Source organism: Coloeus monedula, assembly GCF_965178545.1.
Source record: "Coloeus monedula genome assembly, chromosome: 30".
NCBI lineage: Eukaryota > Metazoa > Chordata > Aves > Passeriformes > Corvidae > Coloeus > Coloeus monedula.
The window spans coordinates 3,231,627-3,256,098 of NC_138810.1; the positions used below are offsets into that span (position 1 = coordinate 3,231,627).

The following is a 24,472-nucleotide window of genomic DNA, read 5'->3' on the forward strand; positions in this document are numbered from 1 at the left end:
GCTCCCGGACCCGGTTCTGCTCCCGGACCCCGTCCCTGCGCCCGTTCCCGATCCCCGCTCCCGGCCCTGGTTCTGCTCCCGGACCCCGTCCCTGGGCCCGTTCCCGATCCCCGCTCCCGGACCCGGTTCTGCTCCCGGACCCCGTCCCTGGGCCCGCTCCCGCTCCCGGACTCGGTTCCGCTCCCGGCCCTGGTTCCGCTCCCGATCCCCGCTCCCCAGTCCTGGTTCCGCTCCCGGTCCCAGTTCTGCTCCCGTTCCCGTCCCGGAGGCCGCGCTCGGCTCCTCCGCCGCCCGTAGCGGGGTGAAGCCTCAGGGCTCTCCGGAGCCGTGTCCAGCTCGGGGCTCCTCAGGACAGGAGGGGCCCGCCGAGGTGACGGTGAAGGGTCTGCAGCAGCTCTCACGGGGAAAGGCTGAGGGACCTGGGCTTGTTCAGGTCCGAGAGGCGAAAACTCAGACGGGACCTCATCCGAAAGGAGGGCGCCGAGGATGGAGCGGACTCTGCTCCGGGGCCCGGCCCTGGGACAAGGGGAACGGGGAGGAACTGACAGCCAGGAATAACTCACGGTGCTGTGGGCACTGGAACCAGGGCCCATTCCGGAACCCTCGGACCCCGGCCTGGGCCCCTCACTGTGGCTGGGCTGACCCCGCTGGAGCAGCGATGGGACGGAGCCACAGCGCTCCCTCGGGCCTGACCTAGTCCGGCCTTGGGCGACAAAGCCCCGTAGCAGGACCCTGAGCCCCCCTCCACCCCACCACCCTCAGTACACTCATTTCAACCTCCACAGACACAAGGAAGAGCTCAGGGAGTTGTGTTTTAAGGGTTTTTTTCTATTTTTTTTTCTTTTTTCTTTTTTTTTTGTTTTGTTTTTGGTGGGTTTTTTTCTCTTTTAAATCAGCTTTATTTTTCTAACTGTTATTTCAATTTCCCATAGCACCTTGGCAATGTCAAAAACAAATACAAATACATGTATTATCATTTGAACACTTAAAGCATGAACCTACTTTACACAAATTTTGTTTTGGACATTTTGACAACAGGAATAAACCAGAACAGACAGTCTAAAAGCCAGATAAGTCGCTTTTTTCTCCTTTCCTACCACTTTGAAGAGAGATCGTCAATGCCAAGGGGAAGCTGGATTCATCCGGGAGGAACAAGATGTCTGTAGTAACTCGAGCTCAATATATTATCTGAATATTTTGTATTCTATAAAAATTAGAACAAAAACCCATTTATGCACAGTCTGTTTACATTTGAAGTTGCTTTTTTTTTTTGGAAACTGTATCCATAACTGAAGTTCCATAAAAATAAACATCTGGTTCTTAAATATAAAATTTTAAAGTTGTTACAGGTTAGTTTGCAGATGGATTTTTTTTTTCAGAAATAAGTTGCTTTAACTCCATTTCAAGTCCTCCCAACTGTACATTAAAAACAGACTCAATGAACCTCTTGAAGTGCCTACACTAAAGGCACTGAAGAGAAGAGCCAACTAAAATACTACAACAACCCAAAATTATGTACCATCCTAAAGGAAGCTCAGACTATATGGAATATATACACGCAAAGAAGAGCATGATAAATCATTCAGATTAATGGCAACAATCTTAACGTTTCAGAAGGAAATATCAAAATTAGAAACAAAAACTCTATTGCATATCTGTAGTAATCAAGGATTTACAAAAGAACTCATCAGAAGCCATTTCCCCCCGAAGTGCATTTCTGTTGCATCGTCTGTAATACAATGGTGCATTTTACAAATTTAAAATATCATCTGTACATACCAGATATCTCAGCCCAGGTAAACTCACCTGGGAACAGTAAAAATCGCGGACAGTTTCAAGACAATTAAGCTGATATTGACAAAGTAGTAAGGCCATAGCTATTTAACTACAGTAAAGCATTGATTAAGTCACTTATTTGCTACTGATCTGCCACAGTATCATCTTTCTCTTCTGGTTAATAGTGGGTTACTTTTTTTTTGGGGTTTTTTTGGTTTTTTTTTTTAAACCTACAGCTAAAACTGCACCATCATACTGTGCCAGGCTAATTAAAAAAAAAAAAAACAAACAATAAAACAACAAGAGCAGGAATGTAAGATACTATAAAACTAACTTAATGTTAGAAATCAAAAGAAACAAAACATTTTGCACTTTTAATTTTACTATCACATGCAAAGAATTTCTTCTTTTCACTCCCCAGCAGAAGCACAGAGAGTGCCCCAATCTTTTCCAGAGTAATTTGGAAAAGAGCTGAACTGGGAAATGCATTTCTGTCCCTAACGGAAGTCAACAACTCTGAAAACAAGTCACAGTTCCTAAAACTGGAAGTTAGGTGCGATTTGCACCTCCTGGTATTTAATATCAGCAGAGCAGGACAACTTGTATCCTGTGAGGGTACACCCAGAGGGAACCACGGAGAGCTGCTGTCCCTTGGAGTGCACCTGGAGCCCGGTGCACAGGGACAGCTCCAGCGCTGCTGACACAGAGATCCAGCTCCAAGGAAACCCAGCAGTGGGTCTGGCTCCAAACCACCCCTGTGTCCCAGTTTCCCCAGTCTGCCCAACGTGTAAACTGGTGGGGAGGGACACAAGACCCTTCCCCAGCGCAGCACGGGGAGGAGAAGGCAAAGCCAGTCCCTGCCAGGTGCCAGTGCCAGGAAGTCCCACCCCACTACAGTTTCACAGCCGCTGTATCCAACTGGGAATTTCCCCCTGCATAGAAAAGAATAGAAAGGAAAAAACAAACAAACCCCAAACCACAGCTAGAAATGGTGGAAGGGAAATGCTCACGTGAAATCCTTGCATGCAGGTGTGAAATAAATTCCAAGTGCCCTAAGCTGAGAAAAGTTTGGATATGCTGGGAAAAGCCAACAGTTCCAGCCTGACCTACATTCACTGCACAAGAGCCACAACCTGCTGCTGGAAACACTCCCAGGGCTCACAGAGCACCCCTTTCCCATCACCCTGCAAGGAAGACGGAGCCACGGTTGGTTGGGTTTTCCCACATCTGATCAATGACAAAGTTCCATTTCATCATTCAGGTGCTCTCAGCACAAGCAAGTCACTGACACTGGATCAGGGAATTCTGAGCAACATCTGCACCAGCCCCTTCCCTCACAATTCCTCCTCAAAACAGCCAACAGCTGTTGGCATCCCAACGCTTCCGCAACGTCCCAGAACACATCTCCCCTAAACACCCGTGACCATCCTACAGGCTTGTTTTGTTCCAGTTTGGCTGCAGGAATTGTTTAGAGCCTTTAAAATGAATTAAACTTTGCATTCATTGCATTTTAGGACTTTGACACTAAATACTTAAACTTCCCTATCATTCCAACAAGAGTAACATTATCAAAATAAACGGAGAAGGGTCTGTAAGAATCCCTAAACTGTGGATGTGATCAACGATTTTTTTTACTAAATTAAAAAAAAACCTCCCAAACCCAGTACAGGTAGTTTAAAAGCGAATAGTGATTTTGGGGTTTTTTTATATCTATATATATATCTATATATATCTATATATATAAATATATATATGTATACATACTTCAGGACCCGAGGAAATGGCAGGAAGCTGAGTCAGGGGAGGTTGAGGTGGGAGATCAGGAAAAAGTCCTTCCCCAGAGGGGGGTCAGGCACCGAACAGGCTCCCCATGGAAGGGGTCACAGCTCCAAGCCTGTCTGATTTCAAGAAGCATTTAGATAATGCTCTCAGGCACAGGGTGGGATTGTTGGGGTGTCCTGTGCAGGGCCAGGAGTTGGACTCTGTGATCCTGATGGGTTCCTTCCAACTCAGCCCGTTCTACGATTCTCTGACTCTCTGTAACATGCGTAGAAATGAACAGTTAACTGCATAAATACATTACACTGTGTTATGAATCAACTCAAAGCAATTGCCAAGCTGAATAATAAGTTAGAGAAATGACAACTCTGGCTTTATATATATATTTATAAAAATAGATATGAGTGTTCTCCAAGCAGTTGATAGAGAATTCCTACTCAGGCCCAAGTCACCAAGGGTTATCTGGCTAAGAAATCAGAAGATGAAAAATTTCACAGTTATTTTAACTGCCACTTACATTCATTCTATGGCAACACGAGCATATATTACTAAGATGGTTACGGAATATATCACAATTGAGTTTTCCAGTGTTCACAACTTACAACTTTAAATTTGTACACTTGCTATTCACTAAAAAAAAAAAGAGGAAAAAATAAAGATGTGATTCTTACTGCTGGAAGCTACTTTTCCCTAACGCTTTATACAGAACTTTGAACCCTGGTATGCTGATTTTGGCAGATTAATGCGCTGAATGTTCCTATTTCGGTCATTAATCACCCTGAAACTTAACCACTTACTGCACAATAGTGTTGTGAATTCAGTCAGCACGCAGCTGGCAAGGAGCCACCTCTCCAGTAGCTTCTCTGAACACGAGGGAATTCTTTAACTCCACACCTTTAATTCCATTTTAAACAGTTAAAAACGAGTCAGTTGCTATGACATCAGCTGTAAACAACGAGTTCCCAGGAGTACAAACCCTGATTTCTGGCAATACAGCAGCCAACAGCCTATTCCAGAGTCAGCACAGAGAACACCCAGCCACAGCTCTGGTTTGCTGCCAGTCATCCAGAGATGACAGCGAGTGCCCAGAGTTCCCACCTCCCAGGCTGCAATTCCAGGCTCTTTACCTGTGCAGGTAACACCAGGTGCTGTGTAGCCACCTGCCCGTCCTACCCTGGGGCTGCCTCAGGAAAACACACCAAGAAAAATGCACTAAAGTCTGTAATAAAGAAATTAGAGAAAGTAACAAGAGAGGAAAAAAGCAAACAAACAAAACCCCAAACCTAAGGAGTTGCCCTCAAAAGGAGGCAAGGAAAAAGGGCATATTAAAATTTCTAACATGCTCCCTTTGCCTCCTCCCACTGTGTCTACGAGACAATTTCTGCTGTCCACACACTCGCATCTACAATCCAGTATCCTGCAAAAATTATACCTTAAAAAGCTTGCTGAATAAAATATTAGTAAGGTCAAGAGACTCTACTTCAAGCTGGAAACACATGGTTTACTACAGTAGTACATTCAGTTTTCATCATCAGTGACTAAGTGATGACAACAGTTCTGGCTGCACTCGCTCCACTCATGCTGCTGCAGAGGCCTCTGCAATGCCAGGCCGTCCATGGCAGACACACCAGCCCACAAGCCAAACGTTAAATAGGTTAAAAAAAGTTCTAATTTTACAGAAATGCTCATTTTCCAAAAATAATATTCTCTTATCCTTTTCCTCCTACACCGAGGGACAGGTTAATTTGTCAACTCATATTCTTTCACTTTGTCAAAACGCTACTTTCACAACCCCAAAGCTGATTTCAAGCAGGAAACCCTCTGCAAATTAAAAACAAAAATACAAAAATTATAATCTCTATATTTATAGTGATTGGAATCCTCCAGCATTTGTGAAATCACTTTTAGAGATGAATTTTGGGACCCTCCACAACTTCTCCACACAAGCCACGCTCCAGTTCAGTATTCCCCTTCCCGAATCCTTCCCTCCTCAGTCTCTCTGCTGCTCATTAGTCCACAGCTCAAGTTAAATAGAGAATCATTGGCTGGCCCAGCGTTACTTTGGTGACCGGGGTGGCACGTACTGCTCCTTGCCGACGCGTCGCGGTGCTCCCTGAGGCGAAGATCTGCGTCCAAACTGGCGCCTCTGTTCCCTGATTTTCCCAGCAGCTCCCCTGGGAGCTCCGCTGCCGCGGAACCCGGAGTAATCCTTCATTCGACCTTCAGCCCTCTCGTGAGGAGCCTTCTCCGGAGCCTTCTCCGACGTACCGTTTTCTTCATTTTTGGCAGGGGGAACGATGTTGGTGCGATGCTCCCTCAGAGGCTGGACAGGGACTGGAGGCGGCTCCTTTGGGGGCTTCTGGCAAACTTCGGCGTAACTGAGCTTGCGAGGCTCCTTTGGGACCAAGGAGAAGAGCGAGGTTTATGCACCACAACCACCTCCCAGCCTATCCCAGGCACGAAGTCAAGGCACAACAGCAACAACACGCACAGCGAGCGGAGGGAAGCTCCTGGATGCGCCATCAGCTCATCCCAGAGAAAGCTCCCTGTGCCATTCCCGTTCCCTGCTCTGGGCCTTACCTGTGTCGACAGAGCAGGAGCTGCACTTGCTTGAGCAGAAGGTGAGGAGGCGTTTGTCCTCGGTGGCTTTGCAGCACTGACGGCACAGACAGATGCTGGCGGGGAAGCCGGGCTGGCCACGTCCTTCGGAGCAGACACTTCTTCTGGTTTGCTCTCTGGCTGAACCGTGCTGATAAACCAACAACAATTCAAATTAAAAACCTACTGACACTCATGTTTCAAGAGATTATTTCCTTTCTTTGAAATCACAAGTTCAGAACAGAACAGCCATTCCCACCATGATCTGTTCTTTCCATCTGGTAGCCTCTGGAGAAGAGGCCACCCAGCATTACTGCCAGACACTGGTGAAAGACTTTGCTGGAACATGCAAATGAGTCAGCAGCACCGTGGCAGCCCAAAGGGTCACCACATTCTGGGGGCATCAGGTCCAGCACTGCCGGACAGGTGAGGGAGAGGACTGTGCCACTATTCTGCACTGGGGTGGCCTCACCTCCAGTCCTGGGGGCAGTTTGGGGCACCACAACATGAAAAACATCTAAAGCTGCTGGAGAGGGTCCGGAGCAGGGACAAGGGGATGGGGAAGGGTCTGGAGGAGTGGCTGAGGGCTCTGGGTCTGTTCAGCTGGAGAAGAGACTGAGGGGACTCATTGGGGGCTGCAGCTTCATCCCGAGGGGCAGCTCCAATCTCTGCTCCCTGTGACCAGTGGCAGGACACGAGGGAACAGCTGGAGCTGGGCCAGGGCAGGGTTAGGTGGGATGTCAGGAAAAGGTTCTTCCCCCAGAGGCTGCTGGGCACTGCCCAGGCTCCCCAGGGAATGGGCACGGCCCCGAGGCTGCCAGAGCTCCAGGAGGGTTGGGACAGCGCTGCCAGGGATGCCCAGGGTGGGGTTGTTGGGGGGTCTGGGCAGGGCCAGGGGTTGGACCGGATGATCCCTGGGGGTCCCTTCCCACTCAGGACACTCCATGATTCCATGGTATGCCCATGTTCTCTGCATACCTCAGCAGCACAGGCTCAGTCTGGCTCGGGGAGCTCACGCTGGGCACGGGCGGTTGGGCAGCGCTGGGCGTTTGTTCGTCCGGAGCAGGAGCCGGGCAGGGGGATAGGGAGTCTTTGCTTTCCTGCACACAGAGCACAAGTTGCAAAACACAGAACGATACTCAAATTTCTCCATAATATGGCACTGCAAGACATCTGAGAAGGAGGGTAGTCCCAAAGGCTGCTCAAGTCCTGATAGGCATTTTACTCCTTTTGGACCATCACCTCTAAAGCAATTCCTCTTTATATGGGCAAAACAAGCAGTGGGTAAAACCAGAACTAAGGCTGGATCACCCAGTGCTTAGTCCCACTAGCTCAAGGAACGAATTCATCTGGAAAGATCCCTTGCCCATGCTCCACCAAACTGTCCCTACTCCAACAGCCAACATTCCCCCTTTGCCTCATTCCTAAACATTACTGAGCTTACAACAGCATAACTGCATGAGCCCTAGCTGCATTCCCACCAAAAAAAAGGGAAAATGCACCATTTTATGAACAAACCAGTGGGAAGTCTGGGATTAGAGCATTGGAATACATGGCTCTAACAAACCAACCCTTTAACAGGGAAAAGGGAGTCACAGCACCCCGATACTCCCGTGGGTGTACAGAGACAAGACCAGGCACCTTCTCTTTGCAGACTCCTTTAACAATGTCGGACATCCTGCTCTCCAGCACAGGCTCTCCCAGAATTTTTGCTGTGCTGCCAGGCAAAGGTGGGAAATTGGATGCAAGCAAGTCAAACTTTGGTGTCTGAGTCTTTGTTTCTGCTGAAGGCTGAGGTCTCTGGAGAGGGAAAACACCCATTACTAGAGTCGTAACACTGAGCAGTAAAAGCCCTGAGCAAGTGTCAGAGAATGTCCTAGAAAAACTGTAAGCCCCCAATGTAATCTGAGGATTTAAGGACTCTGCCATTCCTTCAGTAACTGGAAAGCCAACACCCTGCACTTTGTGGGATTCCCTGCAAAAAGGGAAGCAGAACTTACCGAAATCCGGTCGTCCTCCCGTCTCCTCCGACCTCGGAACACGTTCCTCCTTTGAAGACAAGAACACCAGTCAGTGCATCCACCCAGCTGAAGTGGGCACAGCTCTGCATGAGGGGATCCACAGCTGCCTGCTGAGCCTTGCCCACGTACGGCTCTGGGATGTTCTCCCTCCTCAGGAGGGGTCAAAGTTCCAGCTTTGGAGGAAGCTGGAACAGAGCCAATATGGAAACAACTTCTCTTTCTCAGCCCCCTGGATGAGCATCTGACCAAGCATAGGGACAATTATTTTACAGTAATAAACTTATTAGTCTCATTTCTCACTGATCTGCCTTTTCAAGTGTCTAAACCATGATTAAAAGAGATAAAAGCAGTTAATCTTAAAATACTGAGGAGCATCAAATTCCCAACCAAGGATTTACTTATTATTTACAGCAATACAGATGCCAACTTTATTTCAGCATCTGTTTTAATTCTGGGGACAAATCAGTTCCTTTTAAATAAAGACACTTCACTGTCTTACTGTCAGCTGTTTCAGAGTAACTGCCAGTTGGAAAGTGAAGCTGGAACCATTCCTGCTCCCAGGTCAGCATTTATTGCTCCTGATTTACTTAAGCACCAGTTTTCTCGTGGCTGCTCCTTACAGAAATGTATTTTGTGCTGATGGTTGATATCTTTGGCTCACACAAGCCAAGTCCCAGCTGCTGTGTGACAGCAAACACGGACACCGCCCTTTACCTGCCCCTGCCGACGCCGTAATCGCCGTTCTGCTCCAGCTGTGCTGTGGGAGAATCCTTCTGGGAATACCCTTGGTCTTGGTGCCCAGTCAATGAGCTGTTGTGTCGCTCCATGACAAAATTCCTTGAGTTGGTTCTGCTCAGGTCCCCCATGGGCAGGGCCCCGGCGCCGGGCGGCCCCTCCGGGTGCTCCGAGCTGCTGGATGAGCGGAAATGGGGCTTCACCCTGCAGACACAGAGCAGGAGCTGTAGGATCCCCATGCTGAGAAACCACACCAGAACCACCACCAACTGCAACTGATTTGCAGCTGGCAAGAAAAGCAGGAGGTCAGCAAGCACCAGAACTCACGTTTCCTGCGTACAACTGTCAGGAACAAAGACATTTGTCTTCCCAACCTCCATCAATTCCTTCTGTTATGGTTTTCTTGCAACCTCCACTCAAGTGTTAACAAATGCAGGAAACACTGAGATCGCTGCCCAAAAGATAGGCAGGAGGGGAAAAAAAACCCCAAAACCTCAAACAACTTAAAAAAACCCCAAAACCCAGAGGTCATAGAAGAGTCAGAAGAACCCAAAGAGGAATTTTTCCTTTGTCTGGGCCTGCAGCACCAGCACAGGGCACTGGAAATGGAGCTGGAGAAATAAGCCAAGGCCAAGGAACAGACTGATCTAGCCACAGGCAAACAAACTGAACTGAGACACAAGGACAGGAGTGAGTGAACGTGGCAGATCAGGCCAGGGCAGCTGAGCCCTACCATGCACAGCCAGGCTCAGTCCGGCTGCTCCCATTCCCACACCCCCAGCACTGACTCTGCAGTTCCCAAGCCTCAGACATTTCACCCCGCTATCGATTATTCAGCATTAAAGCTGTGCTTCCTTTGAGCACAGACACAGCTCTGCACACTCAGTGCTGCTGCAAGTTCTGGCTCAGGGTCTTAAATGCAGAATTCCCCAGAAAACCTCAGATCCCGCACAATATGGAACAGTCTTCTGGAGCAGCATTTGGGTGTCTCCAACTGTTTTCCACTTTTGCCCCTCACTGGTTTTCCATGCAGCACTGATGAAAGACAAGAACCCTAAATTCTCTCTCCTCTGGTAAACTCTGCACTTCTCATAACTTAAGGACAGCAGGAGGATTTTGTTTAAAAACAGCGTGTGCAATCTCATTGTAACATTCCATGAAATCAGAAGAAACTCTCCTAGTGCCAGCCGAAGTATGACCCCTCCATCTCCCTTTCCCACAAGGATGTTGCAACAAATCAGCGCAAAATAAATACGAGCGGCTTAAACAAATGTTTAGCTACAGAGAAAACTCCAACATTTAACTATTAACTGTCTGTACCACAAAACAAATCAGGTTTAATGGGCCAGGACAGAAACCCAAAAGCACCAGCTGGATGAACTGTCCAAACAAGCTGCTCTGCAGTTCAAGAGGAGATTTGCTGAACAGAGATGAATTCACACTTCCCAGATTCAAGAAGCGTCAAGAACCAGTTTTAAGGGCCCAATAAAATTTAAGTTTCCCATCTGCAAAAACCATAGGAAGGAGGTGGAGCAAAGTCAACTAAATGCTTCCATTTTGTTGTTCTCAAAATGGCATATTCTCAAGTCTCTGTTCAGCCCTCAGATCTCATAATCTTACCCGTCATCGAGAAGGCCACAGTCTTGTCTGGGCAGAAGAGCAAAGCAGAAAAGACAAGGAAAGACAAAGGAGGGAAAAAAAAGAGCAGAGAGAAGGAGAAATGATGTGAGGGCAGAAGGAAGGAAGAGCAGGAGGAAGGACAAGCAGGGAGCACAGGCTGCCCAGCCCCCAACTGTGACCTGTTCTCTCTTAGCGCGATACTGGATCATCACTGGGCCAGCAGGACCTGCACAGACTGACCCTAAAGCTGCAACTTTGAGCACCCAAGTCTTACAAATTGAAGCCTTTACATAACCAGGATTTTAAAAGCTTAGGGTTATGCAGATGTGATGTACAAGGAGGCATTTCAAGGTGTTAGCACTTGGATACACACAGTTCTTGCACAGCTGCAGCATCCGTACTTCCAAGAGGATCCACATGCCCAAGAGCTTTACAGGTTTTAAGATTGTGCACAATTTAAAGCAAAAAAATATCCAAACCACCTTTGTCAAGATGTGAGTTGGGAGCTGAGCAGCTGCAACTGGAGCAGCTGCTCCATCTTCCAGGCAGAGTCACGCTCCCAGTTCCACAGTCTGTGTTAAGACTGCTGAGTCACCACAGACCAAATCCTGAAGTTCCCCTTCTGCCAACAGCCACAGACCTGAACTGCACCACAAACCCACTCATGGCCCTGGCAGTTGTCGACTGATTTCTCCAACAATACCAACAGCAACTCCCATGATCCCAGCCCTGTGCTGCACACAAACAACTCCCACCCCCACACACAGGTTACTACTCCATTGTATTCACAGAGCAATTGCTCCAGCAATACAAAATGTTTCCTCCTCCCCAGTGTTTATATCTAAGTCCTTACAGCTCTCAGGAAAGATGGGGATAAAGCAAATAAATTACAAGGAACGGCCCCAGCATTGAGCAGTTGGACTCAGCAGTCAGGACAAGCAACTCCCACTGCAGGAACCAACAGCTCCACAAGCCTGATCCCAGCAGGAAAGGCTTATGTTGTGCTGCAGGAGTTTATAATCTGTGTATAACAAACAATTACAAGTATGACCTTAGGAGGAAGTTATTTATTTGTCTGCAAAAATTCCTCTGAGGCTTTTTAAAGGAGATACCTTCGTTCTCACCAGCACCATGTCCATTATTTTAGGACCTTAAGCTGCCACCTTCCACTTTGTTTTTTTAATTAAGTTGAAAAACATCACATATTTGATAAAACAAAATAAATGATGTGGTCCCATCAGAAAGCACAGCAGGTGACATGCAAGGAACACTTGAGGATGTCAGTACTGTAAGTTTTCCAGGAGCTAACACCCGACAGAACTATCTTACCGATTCCTATGGAATGGGCGACCTATACTCAGAGAAGCAGCATTTGTTTTATATGATCCTGGTGTATTAAAGCCATTCACAAATCCACCGTTGGGAAAGGGGGCCTGCAACAGACAGAACAGTCTCAGTGGCTGAGCTACAAAGAAAACGTTTGCAGATTAACGATCAGCTTCAGCACTTACTCATGGCTGTAATTTCACACTGGGCTACAGCATCTACTGTGGTGTGAACTCACTACTCCAGCCAAACCCCCACAGGTTCAAAGTCTGCATCTGCTTTAGCAGAGTTCCCCCATTCCTGGAAAAGCTATGGGCTCTTCCAGTAACACAAGCTGCTAGATAATGGAATTTCACACCAAAATTCCTTGAAATGAGTGGCAGCCAATGGTGAGACTGGCAGCTCCTCTGACTGTTGCTTTATCCCTCTGTTTTATGACATTTATTGTCATATTTTTATGACAATAAATGTCATAAAACAGAGGGATCTGACCAAGAAACCTGGAAAGCCTGCTCACCCCAGTGATTATGAACCAAATTATCCCTGATGGGCTGGGCTCCTCCTCCCCTTCTCACCAGCTGTTACTCACCAGTGGTGTCTCAAAGTAAGGTGCAGGATTTGGAGACCACGTCTGAGGCACGATGCTGTAAATCGAGTACTGCTGAGGGCTATATACAGGCTGCATAAACAGGGGGGAGGCAAACTGGGCTTGGGTCTGCACGGGCTGGGGATACACACTGGAATCCACGACCCGGTAACCATTCTTAGCAAAAAACGTGTTGATGGCTTTTATCCTGGCCTGCAAGACAGCAAATCACGCCATGCGTTAGCTGGGAGAAAAGGAGAACGTGGAATCTTTCCTGCCTGATGTGAAGGTTGATTACTGCTTATGAATAAAAACTGATAAAATCAGTCCAGATCATATTCCCACAGCATGGTAAGGGGAAGGACACCCATTGCTTTAGCTGGGTGATCTATGAAACTGCAGATAAACGCTGCTTTCTACAGCAGAACTGTCCAGACTTCAATCATCCCAGGTCCTCTCACAGTCCACGCACTTTGCTCCAGCCTGCTCTGTGCAGCAGCCAACTCAAGACTCACAGTGGCAGGAATCCCTCTCCTGAGCTCTGCAAACCCAGATTCTGGGGCAAGTAGAGAAGGGAAGTCAGCACAGGAATGTATTTCACCTCCCCTGGGAAGCAGTGCTGTGAGTAACCAGCAGCCACTCAACTGTAATTTGTCGGAGCTCCCCATGACCTCGTTCACATTTCCAGCCTCCAGAGCTATGGACTATCCCACTGCTGAGTCCTTGGTTCTACCCCCCACAAATGGTCACCATCATCTAAACAGAAACAACACAATGCAGTTCCAACAGAAAGAGCAGCTAAAGCAGCCTCACCATTACTGGCTTGCCCTGAAAGGTTTTCACTTCTTCCCTTAAGTATTTGAACGCCTGCAGATACAAAAAAAAGATCAACATTAGAGTATCTTGATAAAGTTGTGCTTCCCAAAGGATGTTCCATGATTTAACACAAATGTGCAGCCACGTGCTTCCCTGTCAGCCCACCTAAATTCATTAACACTTCCAATTCAGGATTCTAGTGCCAGTCATGGCCAGAGAGCGCCGAGGCAAGAGCCAGGCATGGGAATTATAACCCCACAATCGCTCAACTTTCCTCTTACTAACCAGAACCTGCAAGTAATCTCTTAAAACAACAACAGGGCATCAGTAAATAAATATTTCTTTTAGCTATGGGAAGCACATGTGCACTTTTCATTGAGCAGGAGAAGGATTAAAGCTGGCGTGGCAGAGGAAGGCAGCCTTACCTGTTGCGCGTCTGTGTCGGACTGGAATGTAACGTACCAGTTGTTGTTGTGAGCAAACTCACAGCTTATCACCTTGGGGCAGTTCTCATTCTTGAACAGAGCCTTCACCTCCTGGGGAGAGAAGTTCAGAGTCCTTGTACAGTGAACACTCAAGTGACCCAAGTTTATGCTCCAGCTCCTCAGCTGCCGCTCTCCCGCGACCAGGGATGGTTTTTTATTCCCCTGACCAAACCACCCTCTACCTGCTTCTTAACCCACGAATCCTAGTTCAGCCTTCTGGGCTCCCCAGATACAACAGAGTAGGCCCAGCTGGTAAGAAAATCAAGATCTGTGTAGATCTGGTGATATTTTCATATGAAACAGGTAGGAAAAGTGTGGCTTTAGCTCAGCAGAGTCACAGAGGCAACAATAATTCCATGAAATATTTCTAAGTCAAGGCAACCTGACAGCTTTGCAATAATCAGATTGTAAAGAGAGGGACAAGCAGCTGCTCAGTGTTTGCATTAAAAGAACGCATTAAAAATGCTGGTAGACAAACACCCTGTGTTACAACTTTAAAAAACAAAGAACTAAATCATTCTGTTCGCCAAGTATCAGGAGGAATTTTATTATCCTCCCTTCTCGGACATAATGAGCTCAGCTCATGCTGGGGCTCAATGAATGAGAAATGTTTAGTAACATTTCTTGCTGCCAAAACAATCGTCTGACTTCAAGTAAAGTTATTGCTGTGACAAAAATTCAGCCTGAATTCCAAGCTATGCCCTGGACTGATTTATTTTTGGAACTGAAAAGAAACCAGTTCAAACTTCCTTCCAGAAAAGCCGAGCTAGCTCAGCTTTGGTGGGAAAAAACGTTTACTTAAGAAGGTTTAAATATAGTAGTAAATGATGGGAAGGGACAATGGCAGTAAGTTTTTGTTTTCACTATTTTGACAACGCACCCAGGTGGAAAAAGTTACTGATGTGCTCTAGAAGAAAAATATTCATGTTTAATCCAATTAAACACCGGCTGACCTTTTCCTGGTGCTGTTTGAACCCCTATTGAAGGCACCTTCCAAAACCAGTAACAGAGTTATTTATGTCCTTTCTCTTTATTTACCTCTATAGGTGTTGTTTCAGGGATCTCACGAAGAATGATAATACATCGTTTGTGGTTTGGTCTGACTTTCTCCCCCCTTTCATCCACTTGTACCATAGGAGAAGCTGAAATTAAAGTATAAAATTTGGACACATTGCACATCTCAGCAGTAACAGATTCTCTCATGGAACTTGGAACAAAGAATGAGAATTCAGGAGTTTGGAACAGCCTCCTGCACAGTAAAGTTCCTGCCACCATTTACCAGCACAACAAACCATAACCAGGCTCAGAGACTACAACATCTCTCTGAAGCATGGAAGGATTCTTTGTGCTACTGATACAGATACCAAAGTCCCAGACTTACATCTCAAAACTTCAAGAATAAGGTCCATATCCGTTGTCAGCTTCTTAATCCCTTCCATGTTGGCAATTGTCCATATTGGAACAAACTGATCACTGTCCATCTGAGACATCAAGTAGAGATCCTTCGAAAGATTCTCTCTAAAAAGACATTAAATTATTATTTAATAAAGATCCTGAACCTGGCTTAGAGAAAACTTAAAACAAGAGGATAACTACAGGCTTAAATAAATATTCACCAGTACCATTCACAACCAAAACACCCTCAGATTTTCTCTCCTGGAACAAATCCCAGCAAATCAAAACAAAGCAGAGTAAGATAATTTTAGAAACTTAATGAAGTTCCAGCGCCCTACACATTGGTCTGCAAAAAGGATCTGCCAAAAAGACTTCTGGTGCCACACAGTAAATTATCTCAACATCTTATGACTGTGGAGCACAGCAATCATACTCATCCAAGGACATGGATGCACAGACAGGAGTGAAACAGCTGGGAGGTGCCACAGGGCTTCTACAGCACATCAGCAAATCTTGCTTTGTGTTTTTATCAAGATGATAGCACATATCAAGCCAAGAAGAGGGATATTTGCCAAGGATTTTAGTAAAGGGTTTATACCAAGGTGAGTTAACTGCACCTACCGTGAGAAGCAGAATTCAAGTTGTTTCCTCAAACATTCTCTGATGTCTTCTGTGGACACAGTGGAGCTGCCGTCACCTGAAAGGGACCACACCCACCATCAGCTCCCACTTTCACGGCAACAAGACAAGACAAGGCAAGGACACATCTCATTGCAGAATACAAGAGTGAATCCCTCTGGGTAGGACCAAGAGGAAAAGCTCATCCACGACGCTTAAAGACCCCCAGACCACACACTCTCAAAATGACTCTGATCCCACTTTGCCCCCTGTTTGGCCACATGTTGAGGCCATACTGGAGCTTGTATGTGGATACACATGGACATGTCAGAGCTCCAACTTGGTTACACCACACTTAGAGCAGCTCCAGGGGGGTTACAGACACTGACAGCAGCATCTGAACTTCAGCACTCACCAGACACTTCATAGATTTGGTATCCCAGATCTTCGGTTGTCAGGACAATTCCATTTGCTGACGCCTCATCAACTCCTGTGCCATTCCTTGTGGCTTCACAGGATGGGGAATACATCACTTCATACTGCTTGCAACTGTCCTCTGAGATCTCTATGTTACCTGGCAAAGGAACACACCAGCAGCAGGAAAACTCCTGTCAGCTTCAGTATACTTCCCATTTGAAAAATTCTGGCTACCACCATTAAAAAAAATACTCAAGAAAGCTGTACCTGAGAGTACCTAACCTTAGCCTGTATTTCTTAGGCTTTGTGTGGGATAGAACTTATACCCCTCCAATTTCAGGAAGATCTGGTTTGCACTAGGCTCTCAGGGAAAAGTAAATAAAGGATGCTGAAAGTGGCAGAGAATCTAAAAACCAGCCTTTCCACATGAAATTTAAAATATTTAAGCGAAGTTCCTAAAAACAAGGGATGAAAATTGCTTACACTGCCTCAATTGCTTCACTTTGTTATGAAGAGACAAATGAGTTTCTGTCAGGCAAAGCACAAACCCAGCACTCTCTCCTCACTTCTGCTGACTTACCAGAAACCTTTGACAAGGCCACACAAGCTGAATGTTCCCTTCTTTATCCCTAACTTTTACTAAACCATTTTGCAGAGAATCTTCTACATCCTCTGCCATGCTTTGAATCACCTCAGCTACACCCTGGATCAAGTCTGAGCCAAGCAAGTGAAACCAGTTGAATCCTTAGTTCTGGACACTGCCCGTGTGGTAAGGATGGGAACAGGACCGCAGTGGAACAGCCAGAATGGAAAGGAGCTAACCACGGATACTGAACAGGCTCTGCTCGAGAACAAATGCTCCTGACAGTTCTCAGCAGCACCTCGGTCACCCAGGATTGCAGGTGCCCTCAGACCTCATTTTCCTGTTCACAGGGTCCAGTGGATGCTCAAGTGCAGCAATGTCATGAATCCATTACTACACCTCCAGCACCCTGCTCCCCTCTTAGCGCGTTACTTGGTCATCACCGGGCCCTTGAATCCTGTTCCAGCAGAGCTGGGACACCTTCCCGAACCAAAGCCCACTGGTGAGACCCACCACCCTTATAAACCACCTGCTGCATTCCCATGGTCCTTTCACACACGTTGCTCCATCAGCACTGACAACCCCAAGGACAAGAGCCAGAGGTTGCTCCTCACAGCTGAGCTCCCCGAGTGTCCCCCAGGAAGGGCCATATCACGACCCGTGTCCCAACACCTCACCCTCGGCTGGAGTCCCCTGGGCCGCTGCCGTCTCCTGCCACGTGTGCTCTGTGCCATTGGTGGGGGGCACAGCCTCACCACTGCCCGGGGGCACTTCTTGCCACACTTTTGCATTGGGGTTCAAGCCAGCACCTTTCGATGTTACCTGCTGAAGAGACCAGAACACTTTGGTTAGATGGAGCAACCCAGAGAAGCCTCAGAAGTCAAGCCAGAAAATACAGGTGAATTTAGTGATTGTCTCTAGAGTTCCACATCTCAAGTGTCTACCCAGCTATTAAGCACCTATGTGATTTTTTTATTAATGAAAACAGGAAAATCCTTGGTATTTTCCAAGTATTTCGTTTCTACCTCCATTAGAAGTGTTGCCTTCAACCTCTCTTTATTGACATCCGACAACATCAGCGGAGGCAGCGGCTACTCGGCAAGGACTCTGGGAACTCATAAGCTTTTAAAGACTTGACTGTCATAATGCTCCAGTCCCCTTTCACCAGAAAGAGAAATTTTCCCTCCTCCAGACCCCTTCCTAGAAAGGAAGGTAAAAAAACATATGTCAAGGAGAAGAAACTGTATAATTTAACGGAATTAGTGATATCTGTACTAACCAAGCATCACCTGTGCTGTGCCAGGATTCCTCCTGAACTTACCCAAGTGCTACCCCATTCCCCCAGGAATCTTACACACATCAACAGAAACTAATAATTTCCTTAAACTTGTAACCAAGGAGATTAAAGGTTTTGAATTGCCAACACAAACTTACACACCTTCCCAGCCTGCTGGGGAGAGAACAAGATCTTCTCACTTTGGGTCTGGGCAACAAGGACCATAGAGTGAGAGGGTTACAAATGAGACAGTCAAGAAGAACTCCAAGATTCCAGCCTGGCACCTGACACAGAGAAACACTCATCCCCACAGCACAAGATAGAGTCCTTCAAGGTCCCCCTCCCAGAGCTGCTCAAAGGCATTTGGGTGAGGAATCCAACAATCCAGCAGCAGCACGGAGGAGAAACATGGCTTCTGCTCCTTTCACATAGTGAAATAATAACTAGAGTTACAGGGTAGTGAATAAAACTACCCTTTCGCAAAACTTAGCCCCCCGAGATATCCCAACACCCCACAAGCAGCTAAAACAGTTCCTCCAGCCACTGGACGATGCTCCAGTTCACTGCTGCAATTTGCTGGACTTTAAAAGGTGAAAGCCATTAATCCAGCTCATATCCACAAATGCACAGATAAGCAAGTTGGATATTTCAGAGGCCGGGCTCCTGGATTCTGAAGTTAAGGAGTGGCTCACTACCAGCCCTCAAACATACAGCACAAGGATAAGGAAGCAGTTGCAATAGCTTTAGAGATAATTCCTCTGCCAAGGTCACACCTCGTGCCAGAGCTGTTTGTTGCAAGGACAAGCCCCAGTTCAGTAACAAGAACACTGGAGAGGTTCAAGACAACCATGTGAGAAGCAAAACAAAGACCACGGTCTTTGCAAAGCTCTGAGATTCAAACCCCCCACGCACAACTGATTTAATCCACATAGCAACAAAGTCTTCCCCTCCCGTTAATCTTTGCCCAGGAGCAGAGCTGGAAACAGTTCAGGGTGAAAGGACACACGTGCAGTTCCCTTTGCAGATTTCAGAGTAATTGTTCCCCAACAAAACAACCTGCAAAGAAAAGCCCAACAACCTGCTGCACCCACAGGCTCTGTCACTGCAGTTCAGCAGTTCCAAACTAAATTCTGCTCAGCTTCTGGTCACTCCTGGGGCAGCATCACCTGCCCACATGGGCTCTTGCTCAGGCACCCAGAGCCAGCAGGTCCCAGTTCTGTGAATTTACTTTTCAACAAAGCAAAAAGAGACAAGACACATCTACAACATGATTCATTCTTTTCTAAAAATAAACTATGCCTCACTACCTACATCTCTGAGGGTAGCAGTGAGCTCAGACCTAAAGTAATTTGAAGGAATAAATGTGATAAAGTGAAACTGAAACACTTCGGGGTGATTACACCATTTCTGAAGGTGATTGGGACTAAAAGCAACTCTGATGAAATGATGAATGGATCATGAACACAGCTGGAACAGAGCATGGGCCACTTCCCCTCATGCTAGAAACAGTGAGCTGTAACAGCCCAGCAGGACCCAGCCCTGCTCTCACTCATCTTAACAGCAAAACCCCATGGACTGGAAAGGATAAAAAGTCCCTAATCTACATCAGCTTTTGGTAAATTCATGCTGCGCTCCAGGAGCAAAACTGCTCCATCCTGGCCAGTGGCTCTTCAGAAGAAAAGGCCAAAACATCAATTCTTGCTTATTTAACTGAGGCTGCAAACGCCGAGCCCGTGGGATTGGCTGCAGCACGATCCTCCCAGCTGCTATCGGGAACTTTCATGACGAGGTTAAAGCTTTACAGAGTGACAAAGGTTGGGAACACTCGCTGGGATCCACAAGCTGACAAAGCTCTCCTCCTCAGCACAGCTTCCCCTCACTCACGCTACTTTCAGCAAATGTGGACCAGAGATTCTCCTCCAGCAACTCCCAAAAACTGGCTACTGAAGAAAATTCTCATTCTGAAAGATGGCAAAGGATATTTTTCTTATTGCAATTACATCTAAATTACATTTAACCAGATTCAATTAAGCTAACAAAAATGCAGGCACTCAAGAGTTTTAAAGCATTCAATTTTAATATTAACTCAAATTATTCTGCAACCAAAATCCTAAGCCAGAGCTTGTGGACAGATTTCCTGGAGTAGACAAACTCTCTGAAACAGAATCAAAGCAAAAAATCCAGAAGATAATTTAACCAAACTTGTGAGGGGAGAAACCAACCCTTTTCCAGAAATGGAAACGTAAGCAGATGGAAAAACCCCAAGGTCAGCAAAGCTACGGGAGGCAGCCAAGAGAAGCCTTGTGCTGGCTGGGGGACAGGCAGGTAGGGACCTGTCTGGGGGGCTCAGACACAGTGTGATCACCTTCTCTGAGGGGAGTCACCTGTCACCTTCTCGGAGCTCACGCAGACTCAGAGGCTGGATAAGGAGAAGTTAAGGATAAGAGAACACACAGAACTCCTTCAGAGCTGCCGGCAGGTTTCAGGTAACAGTTCAGTGCTCTCAGCATCCCAGGTAACTCTCAACCTCACAGTAACTTTAGCGGTCACAGGAGCATCACTCCCACCAGGAGCTGCAGGGTTTTCCATCGGCTGGTACGAGCCCCCCGTGCCCAGGGGAGCCTCCTCCATCCCTTGGAAAAGCCAAGGCACAGTTGTGCTGTCTGAAGGTGCTACCTGTGTCAGAGGAGCGTGAACAGGGGCAGTGTGGGGTCACAGGAAGCCTCACCTGCTCGAGAGGGCCAACAGCACTCAGCGCTTCCCACAGTCCTGGATTTCTAACCGGGAAACATCGTGGGCAGCATTTCACCCACCTGAAACACACAGACTCCCATTTCCCCAATAAACCACAAATATATGGAATTAGGAGCACATATCCATCTGAGTGGAGCCCACAGCAGGCCCAGCAGCCATTATCAATTCCATTTCTCTCGATGCATTTATTAATATTCCCAATGCACCTAATTATTAATTGTTAACAGCACACAGGTCCTGGCTGCAAGGGAGAAAAAAGGCATGCCCCAAACATAAACGTATGCAACAGCACGAGCCTTACACAGCCCTTACACAGCCATTACTGCAGAGATTTGGAACTAAAGGACGTTGAAGGAAACCCAATTCCCAGATGCACACTGTGAAGGGCTCGGCACAATCACCATGTTTACACCTCAGGTAGGTCTAAAACAAACACTAACAGCTACAGCAACTCAGCCAACCCCCCCGAAAACCTCGGGACTTCCACCCATCCTGTGCCTTATTTTCCAGGCATCCCCAAAGATCCCCAGATAAAGCTGCTGCCTGCTCCCAAGAATCCGACTGCAGCATTCCAGGACACCTAGCTTTGAACTCCAGTTCTCTGCCTTGGCAGTGACAAGAAACCTTCAGGAAGTCGAGATGGTCCTCAGGAATTTGGAATTAAATATTATTGAGGTTTCCAGAATGAAGATCACAGAAACTCTCAACACTATCAGAGGAACATCAGACAGAGTTGAGTTTGTCCTTTAGGACTCCCTAAAAATCCCGAAGTGCTGATGAGCTCCAGCTCCCATCCACACCACCACCACCAGCCATGTGCTCCCTGATACGCTCCAGCTCCCATCCACATCCCCATCACTGCATTCCAGAACCTGCCTCGTGCACCCGCCGCTCGCAGGAGCCACCTCCTGCTCCCGCAGGGCCTCTCACCACGTTCAGCCGCGGATGAGGCAGCTGCTCATGCCTCCCATCAGCCTCAGCAGTTCCTCTTCCAGCAGAACACTGCAACCCCTAATTCTCAAGGCCTGTCACCGTGTTCACAACAACTTTTATTCCTCTCCGCGAAGCCAAGGCACATTCAGCTCGGAACTGAGCTGATTCACTTAAGAAAGAGATGGCCTTTCCCAAACTGCTTTATTTAGAGGTTCTTAACCATGGAGCACATGTTCGTGTAGGAGCCCACCAGCACCACCCTACCCGTCACCCGAACAAAATCCCTGAGCAGAATCCCCCGAGCTGAACCCTCTCGGGCAGACCCAGGCCAGCGCCCGCCCAGCTCCCTCCGTTACTCCCCCCGGCTCCGGCAGCTCTTTGCTCCGCGCACGTTTTGGGACAAAACTCGGTGCAAAGTTTATAGCAGCCACCCGGGTTCGTCCAGCAAAGGCTAAAACCGCTTCACCAAACCCGTAAAACGCCATGAGCAGCTGAAGCCCCGTCCCGAGCCACAGCGGACACGGCGCCCGCCCTCCTCGGTGACCTCCAGGGCCGGGCCGGGCCGCGCTCCTCGTCCCGCCCGGACCCAGCGCCCCGGGGAACGACAGAACCCACCCCCCCACTCCCCCTCCCGCGCCATAAACCACCCCCAGTGTTTAATTAACGCAATTAACGAGGCGCCGCGCTCGGGGCCGGCCCCGCGGGGCCGCCCCGCGTGTCGAGGGGCCGGGCCGGGCCCGCTCCCGGGAGGCCTCAGGGAGGCCCCGCGTGTCCCGCGTCACCTTCAAGGCCGGGCCGCGGCGGCACCCGAAGGTCACGGCGGCACCTCCCCCGCCCCCTGCCCCGGCGGAACCTTCCAGAGCGCCCACCGACCCCCCCCTGCCCGCCCGCGGCCGCCGCCCCCGGATCTGCTGTGTCAGCCCCGTCCCCTCCCCCGGCGCGGCGTGCGCGGCCTCCTGCCGCCGCCGCCCGCCACATGGCCCGGCGCCGCCACCTCACCTCCACGAACAGCAGCATCGTGCTGCCGCGGCCGGCGGGCCCGCGCTCCCCGGTGCCCGGAGCGGCGATCGGGACACGCGGGCTCCGCCTCCGGCCGCGCCGCCCGGCCCGGCCCGTCCCGCCCGGTCCCCGCCCGCCGCCGCCTCCTCTTCCGGGCGCACCGAGCGCGTCCGGGGCACGGCCGGGACGGACCATTCCCCGCGCGGAGGGGGGGGTGGAGCGGCCCCGCCAGGCTCCGCCAGAGGGCGCGGCTGCTTCAGCGCCGTGCGGGGGAAGCGGTGTCCCCCGCGAAGGGAGTGGAAAGGCCGCGAGCCGCCTTGAGGGGAATTCTCGGGGCTGGAGATTTTGGGGGGTTTTGGGGGGTCTGGGTGGGTGGGTGGTTGGTGGTCTTTTCTAATTACAGACCTCAAAATACTTCATACGTATGCAGCCCCCACGTCCGGCGCCGCACACACCGCCACAGTCAGACCCGCTCCGACCCCACCGCGTGCCCGGCCCCTTTTTTTTCCCGATTTTCGCAGTTTTCGGGCCAGCCCCGCGGATCCCGCAGGAACAGGCCGGCACTGCGATCCCGCACGCCCCGCTGACACCGAGCTGGGGGTGCCGAGGGATGGTCCCCTCCCGCTGTCCCCGCAGCCCTGTCCCCCCATGCTGCCGGCAGAGCCGTGCCCACCCTCCCCGGGACCCCGGCCGCGCATGGGGAAGGGGCCGGAGCGGCTGCCGGGGCTCGCCCCGGCCAGGAACGGGTGGGGAAGTGCTGGGAAGGGGCCGTGGCTCCGGTGGGAATGACACAGGATCAGGATTTCCTCCAGACAGCACTGATATAGACAGGGCACGAACCCACAGTAGAGTGCTGGAGAAGTCAGGCCTTGGTTTGGCTCATCTTCCCGGGGAGGGCTCGGCTGAGTCCACTGGAGCCCAGATTGTCCATTCTGTGCATTGCCCAGGTAACACTCCCACTGCAGGGGTGACACACCTGAGCTCAGGCATCGGAAAGGGCGAGCAAGCCCCAAACTGCCCCACTGAAAGTCCCGAGCATGAAATCCTGTCGTGTGCCCCGACTTGGGTGTCCACCCCAGACCCAGGGGGGGAGCACCAGGAATGATGCTCTGAGGGGATTCCTGCCGGGAAAACACACCTTGAAACCACTTCTCTTTAGAGAAAGATCCACAAAATTTATTACAGCGCATTGAGGGGAAACTCACTGGTTTTCGTAGCAGAATTAAAATACTCTGGTGTGGGTGGAGGATGGAGATTCCAGCCCTCGGGTCCATGAATTCATTGCCCTGTGAGGGACCCCACCAAGGCCATCACCTGCAATTAGGGCTGGGCAGATCCGTGTGGATCAGTCAGAGCCAGGGAATAATCAGGGTCCATTGAGGAGATTAGACACGGAGCACAAGCTGCCCAGCAAACACGGCCCAGCTGGCAGACCCCTGGGTGTTCCGTGGGCAGCAGCTCCAAGACTCAGAGGAGTGAAACAAAAAGAAATGGAGTAGAAATCGAATAAATAAGTTGTAGCAGGATAAATGAGAGGGGACCATTCACACACTGCAGAGCCCATTCTGGAATCCTCTCTCTGCCAGGGGTGCCCGACCTCAGTCCACAGGGGCAGCACGGGAGCAAACCCCTGTCAGATCAGTGTTTGTCACATCAGGCACCGATCTCTGCTCTCTGAGACCAGGGACAGGAGCCAAGGGAACAGCTGGAGCTGTGCCAGGCAAGGGTTAGGTTGGATATCAGGAAAAGGATCTT

General features: G+C 49.1%; 1 protein-coding gene across 4 annotated transcripts; it reads right to left on the minus strand.

The window, feature by feature from the left end:
- Nucleotides 1–807: 807 nt before the first annotated feature.
- Nucleotides 808–22,833, minus strand: LARP4 (La ribonucleoprotein 4). 4 transcript variants are annotated; one of them, XM_082299098.1, is made up of 17 exons: nucleotides 22,718–22,823; nucleotides 17,781–17,955; nucleotides 17,433–17,577; nucleotides 16,171–16,329; nucleotides 15,759–15,834; nucleotides 15,124–15,260; nucleotides 14,781–14,884; nucleotides 13,683–13,793; nucleotides 13,255–13,308; nucleotides 12,445–12,654; nucleotides 11,859–11,962; nucleotides 8,889–9,113; nucleotides 8,154–8,202; nucleotides 7,795–7,953; nucleotides 7,132–7,253; nucleotides 6,136–6,304; nucleotides 808–5,950 (listed from the first exon to the last, which is right to left on the minus strand). In XM_082299098.1, exons 2-17 carry the CDS (start codon nucleotides 17,829–17,831, stop codon nucleotides 5,612–5,614), a joined length of 2,214 nt encoding a protein of 737 aa, XP_082155224.1. In that variant the 5' UTR covers nucleotides 17,832–17,955; nucleotides 22,718–22,823; the 3' UTR covers nucleotides 808–5,611. The 4 variants fall into 4 exon arrangements, with proteins under 4 accessions (XP_082155224.1, XP_082155223.1, XP_082155226.1 ...); XM_082299097.1 differs by having other exon boundaries at nucleotides 17,433–17,580; XM_082299100.1 differs by lacking the exon at nucleotides 17,781–17,955 and having other exon boundaries at nucleotides 22,718–22,833.
- Nucleotides 22,834–24,472: the final 1,639 nt, after the last annotated feature.

Coding starts and splice junctions, on each gene's coding strand:
- LARP4 (XM_082299097.1), bottom strand. CDS start 17,831: ATGTTGTCGGATGTCAATAAAGAGAGGTTGAAGGCAACACTTCTAATG. Junction 13,794..14,780: donor CTGAAACAACACCTATAGAG/GTAAATAAAGAG, acceptor TTCTCTCCCCAG/GAGGTGAAGGCTCTGTTCAA. Junction 8,203..8,888: donor TACGGCGTCGGCAGGGGCAG/GTAAAGGGCGGT, acceptor TTGTCTTCAAAG/GAGGAACGTGTTCCGAGGTC.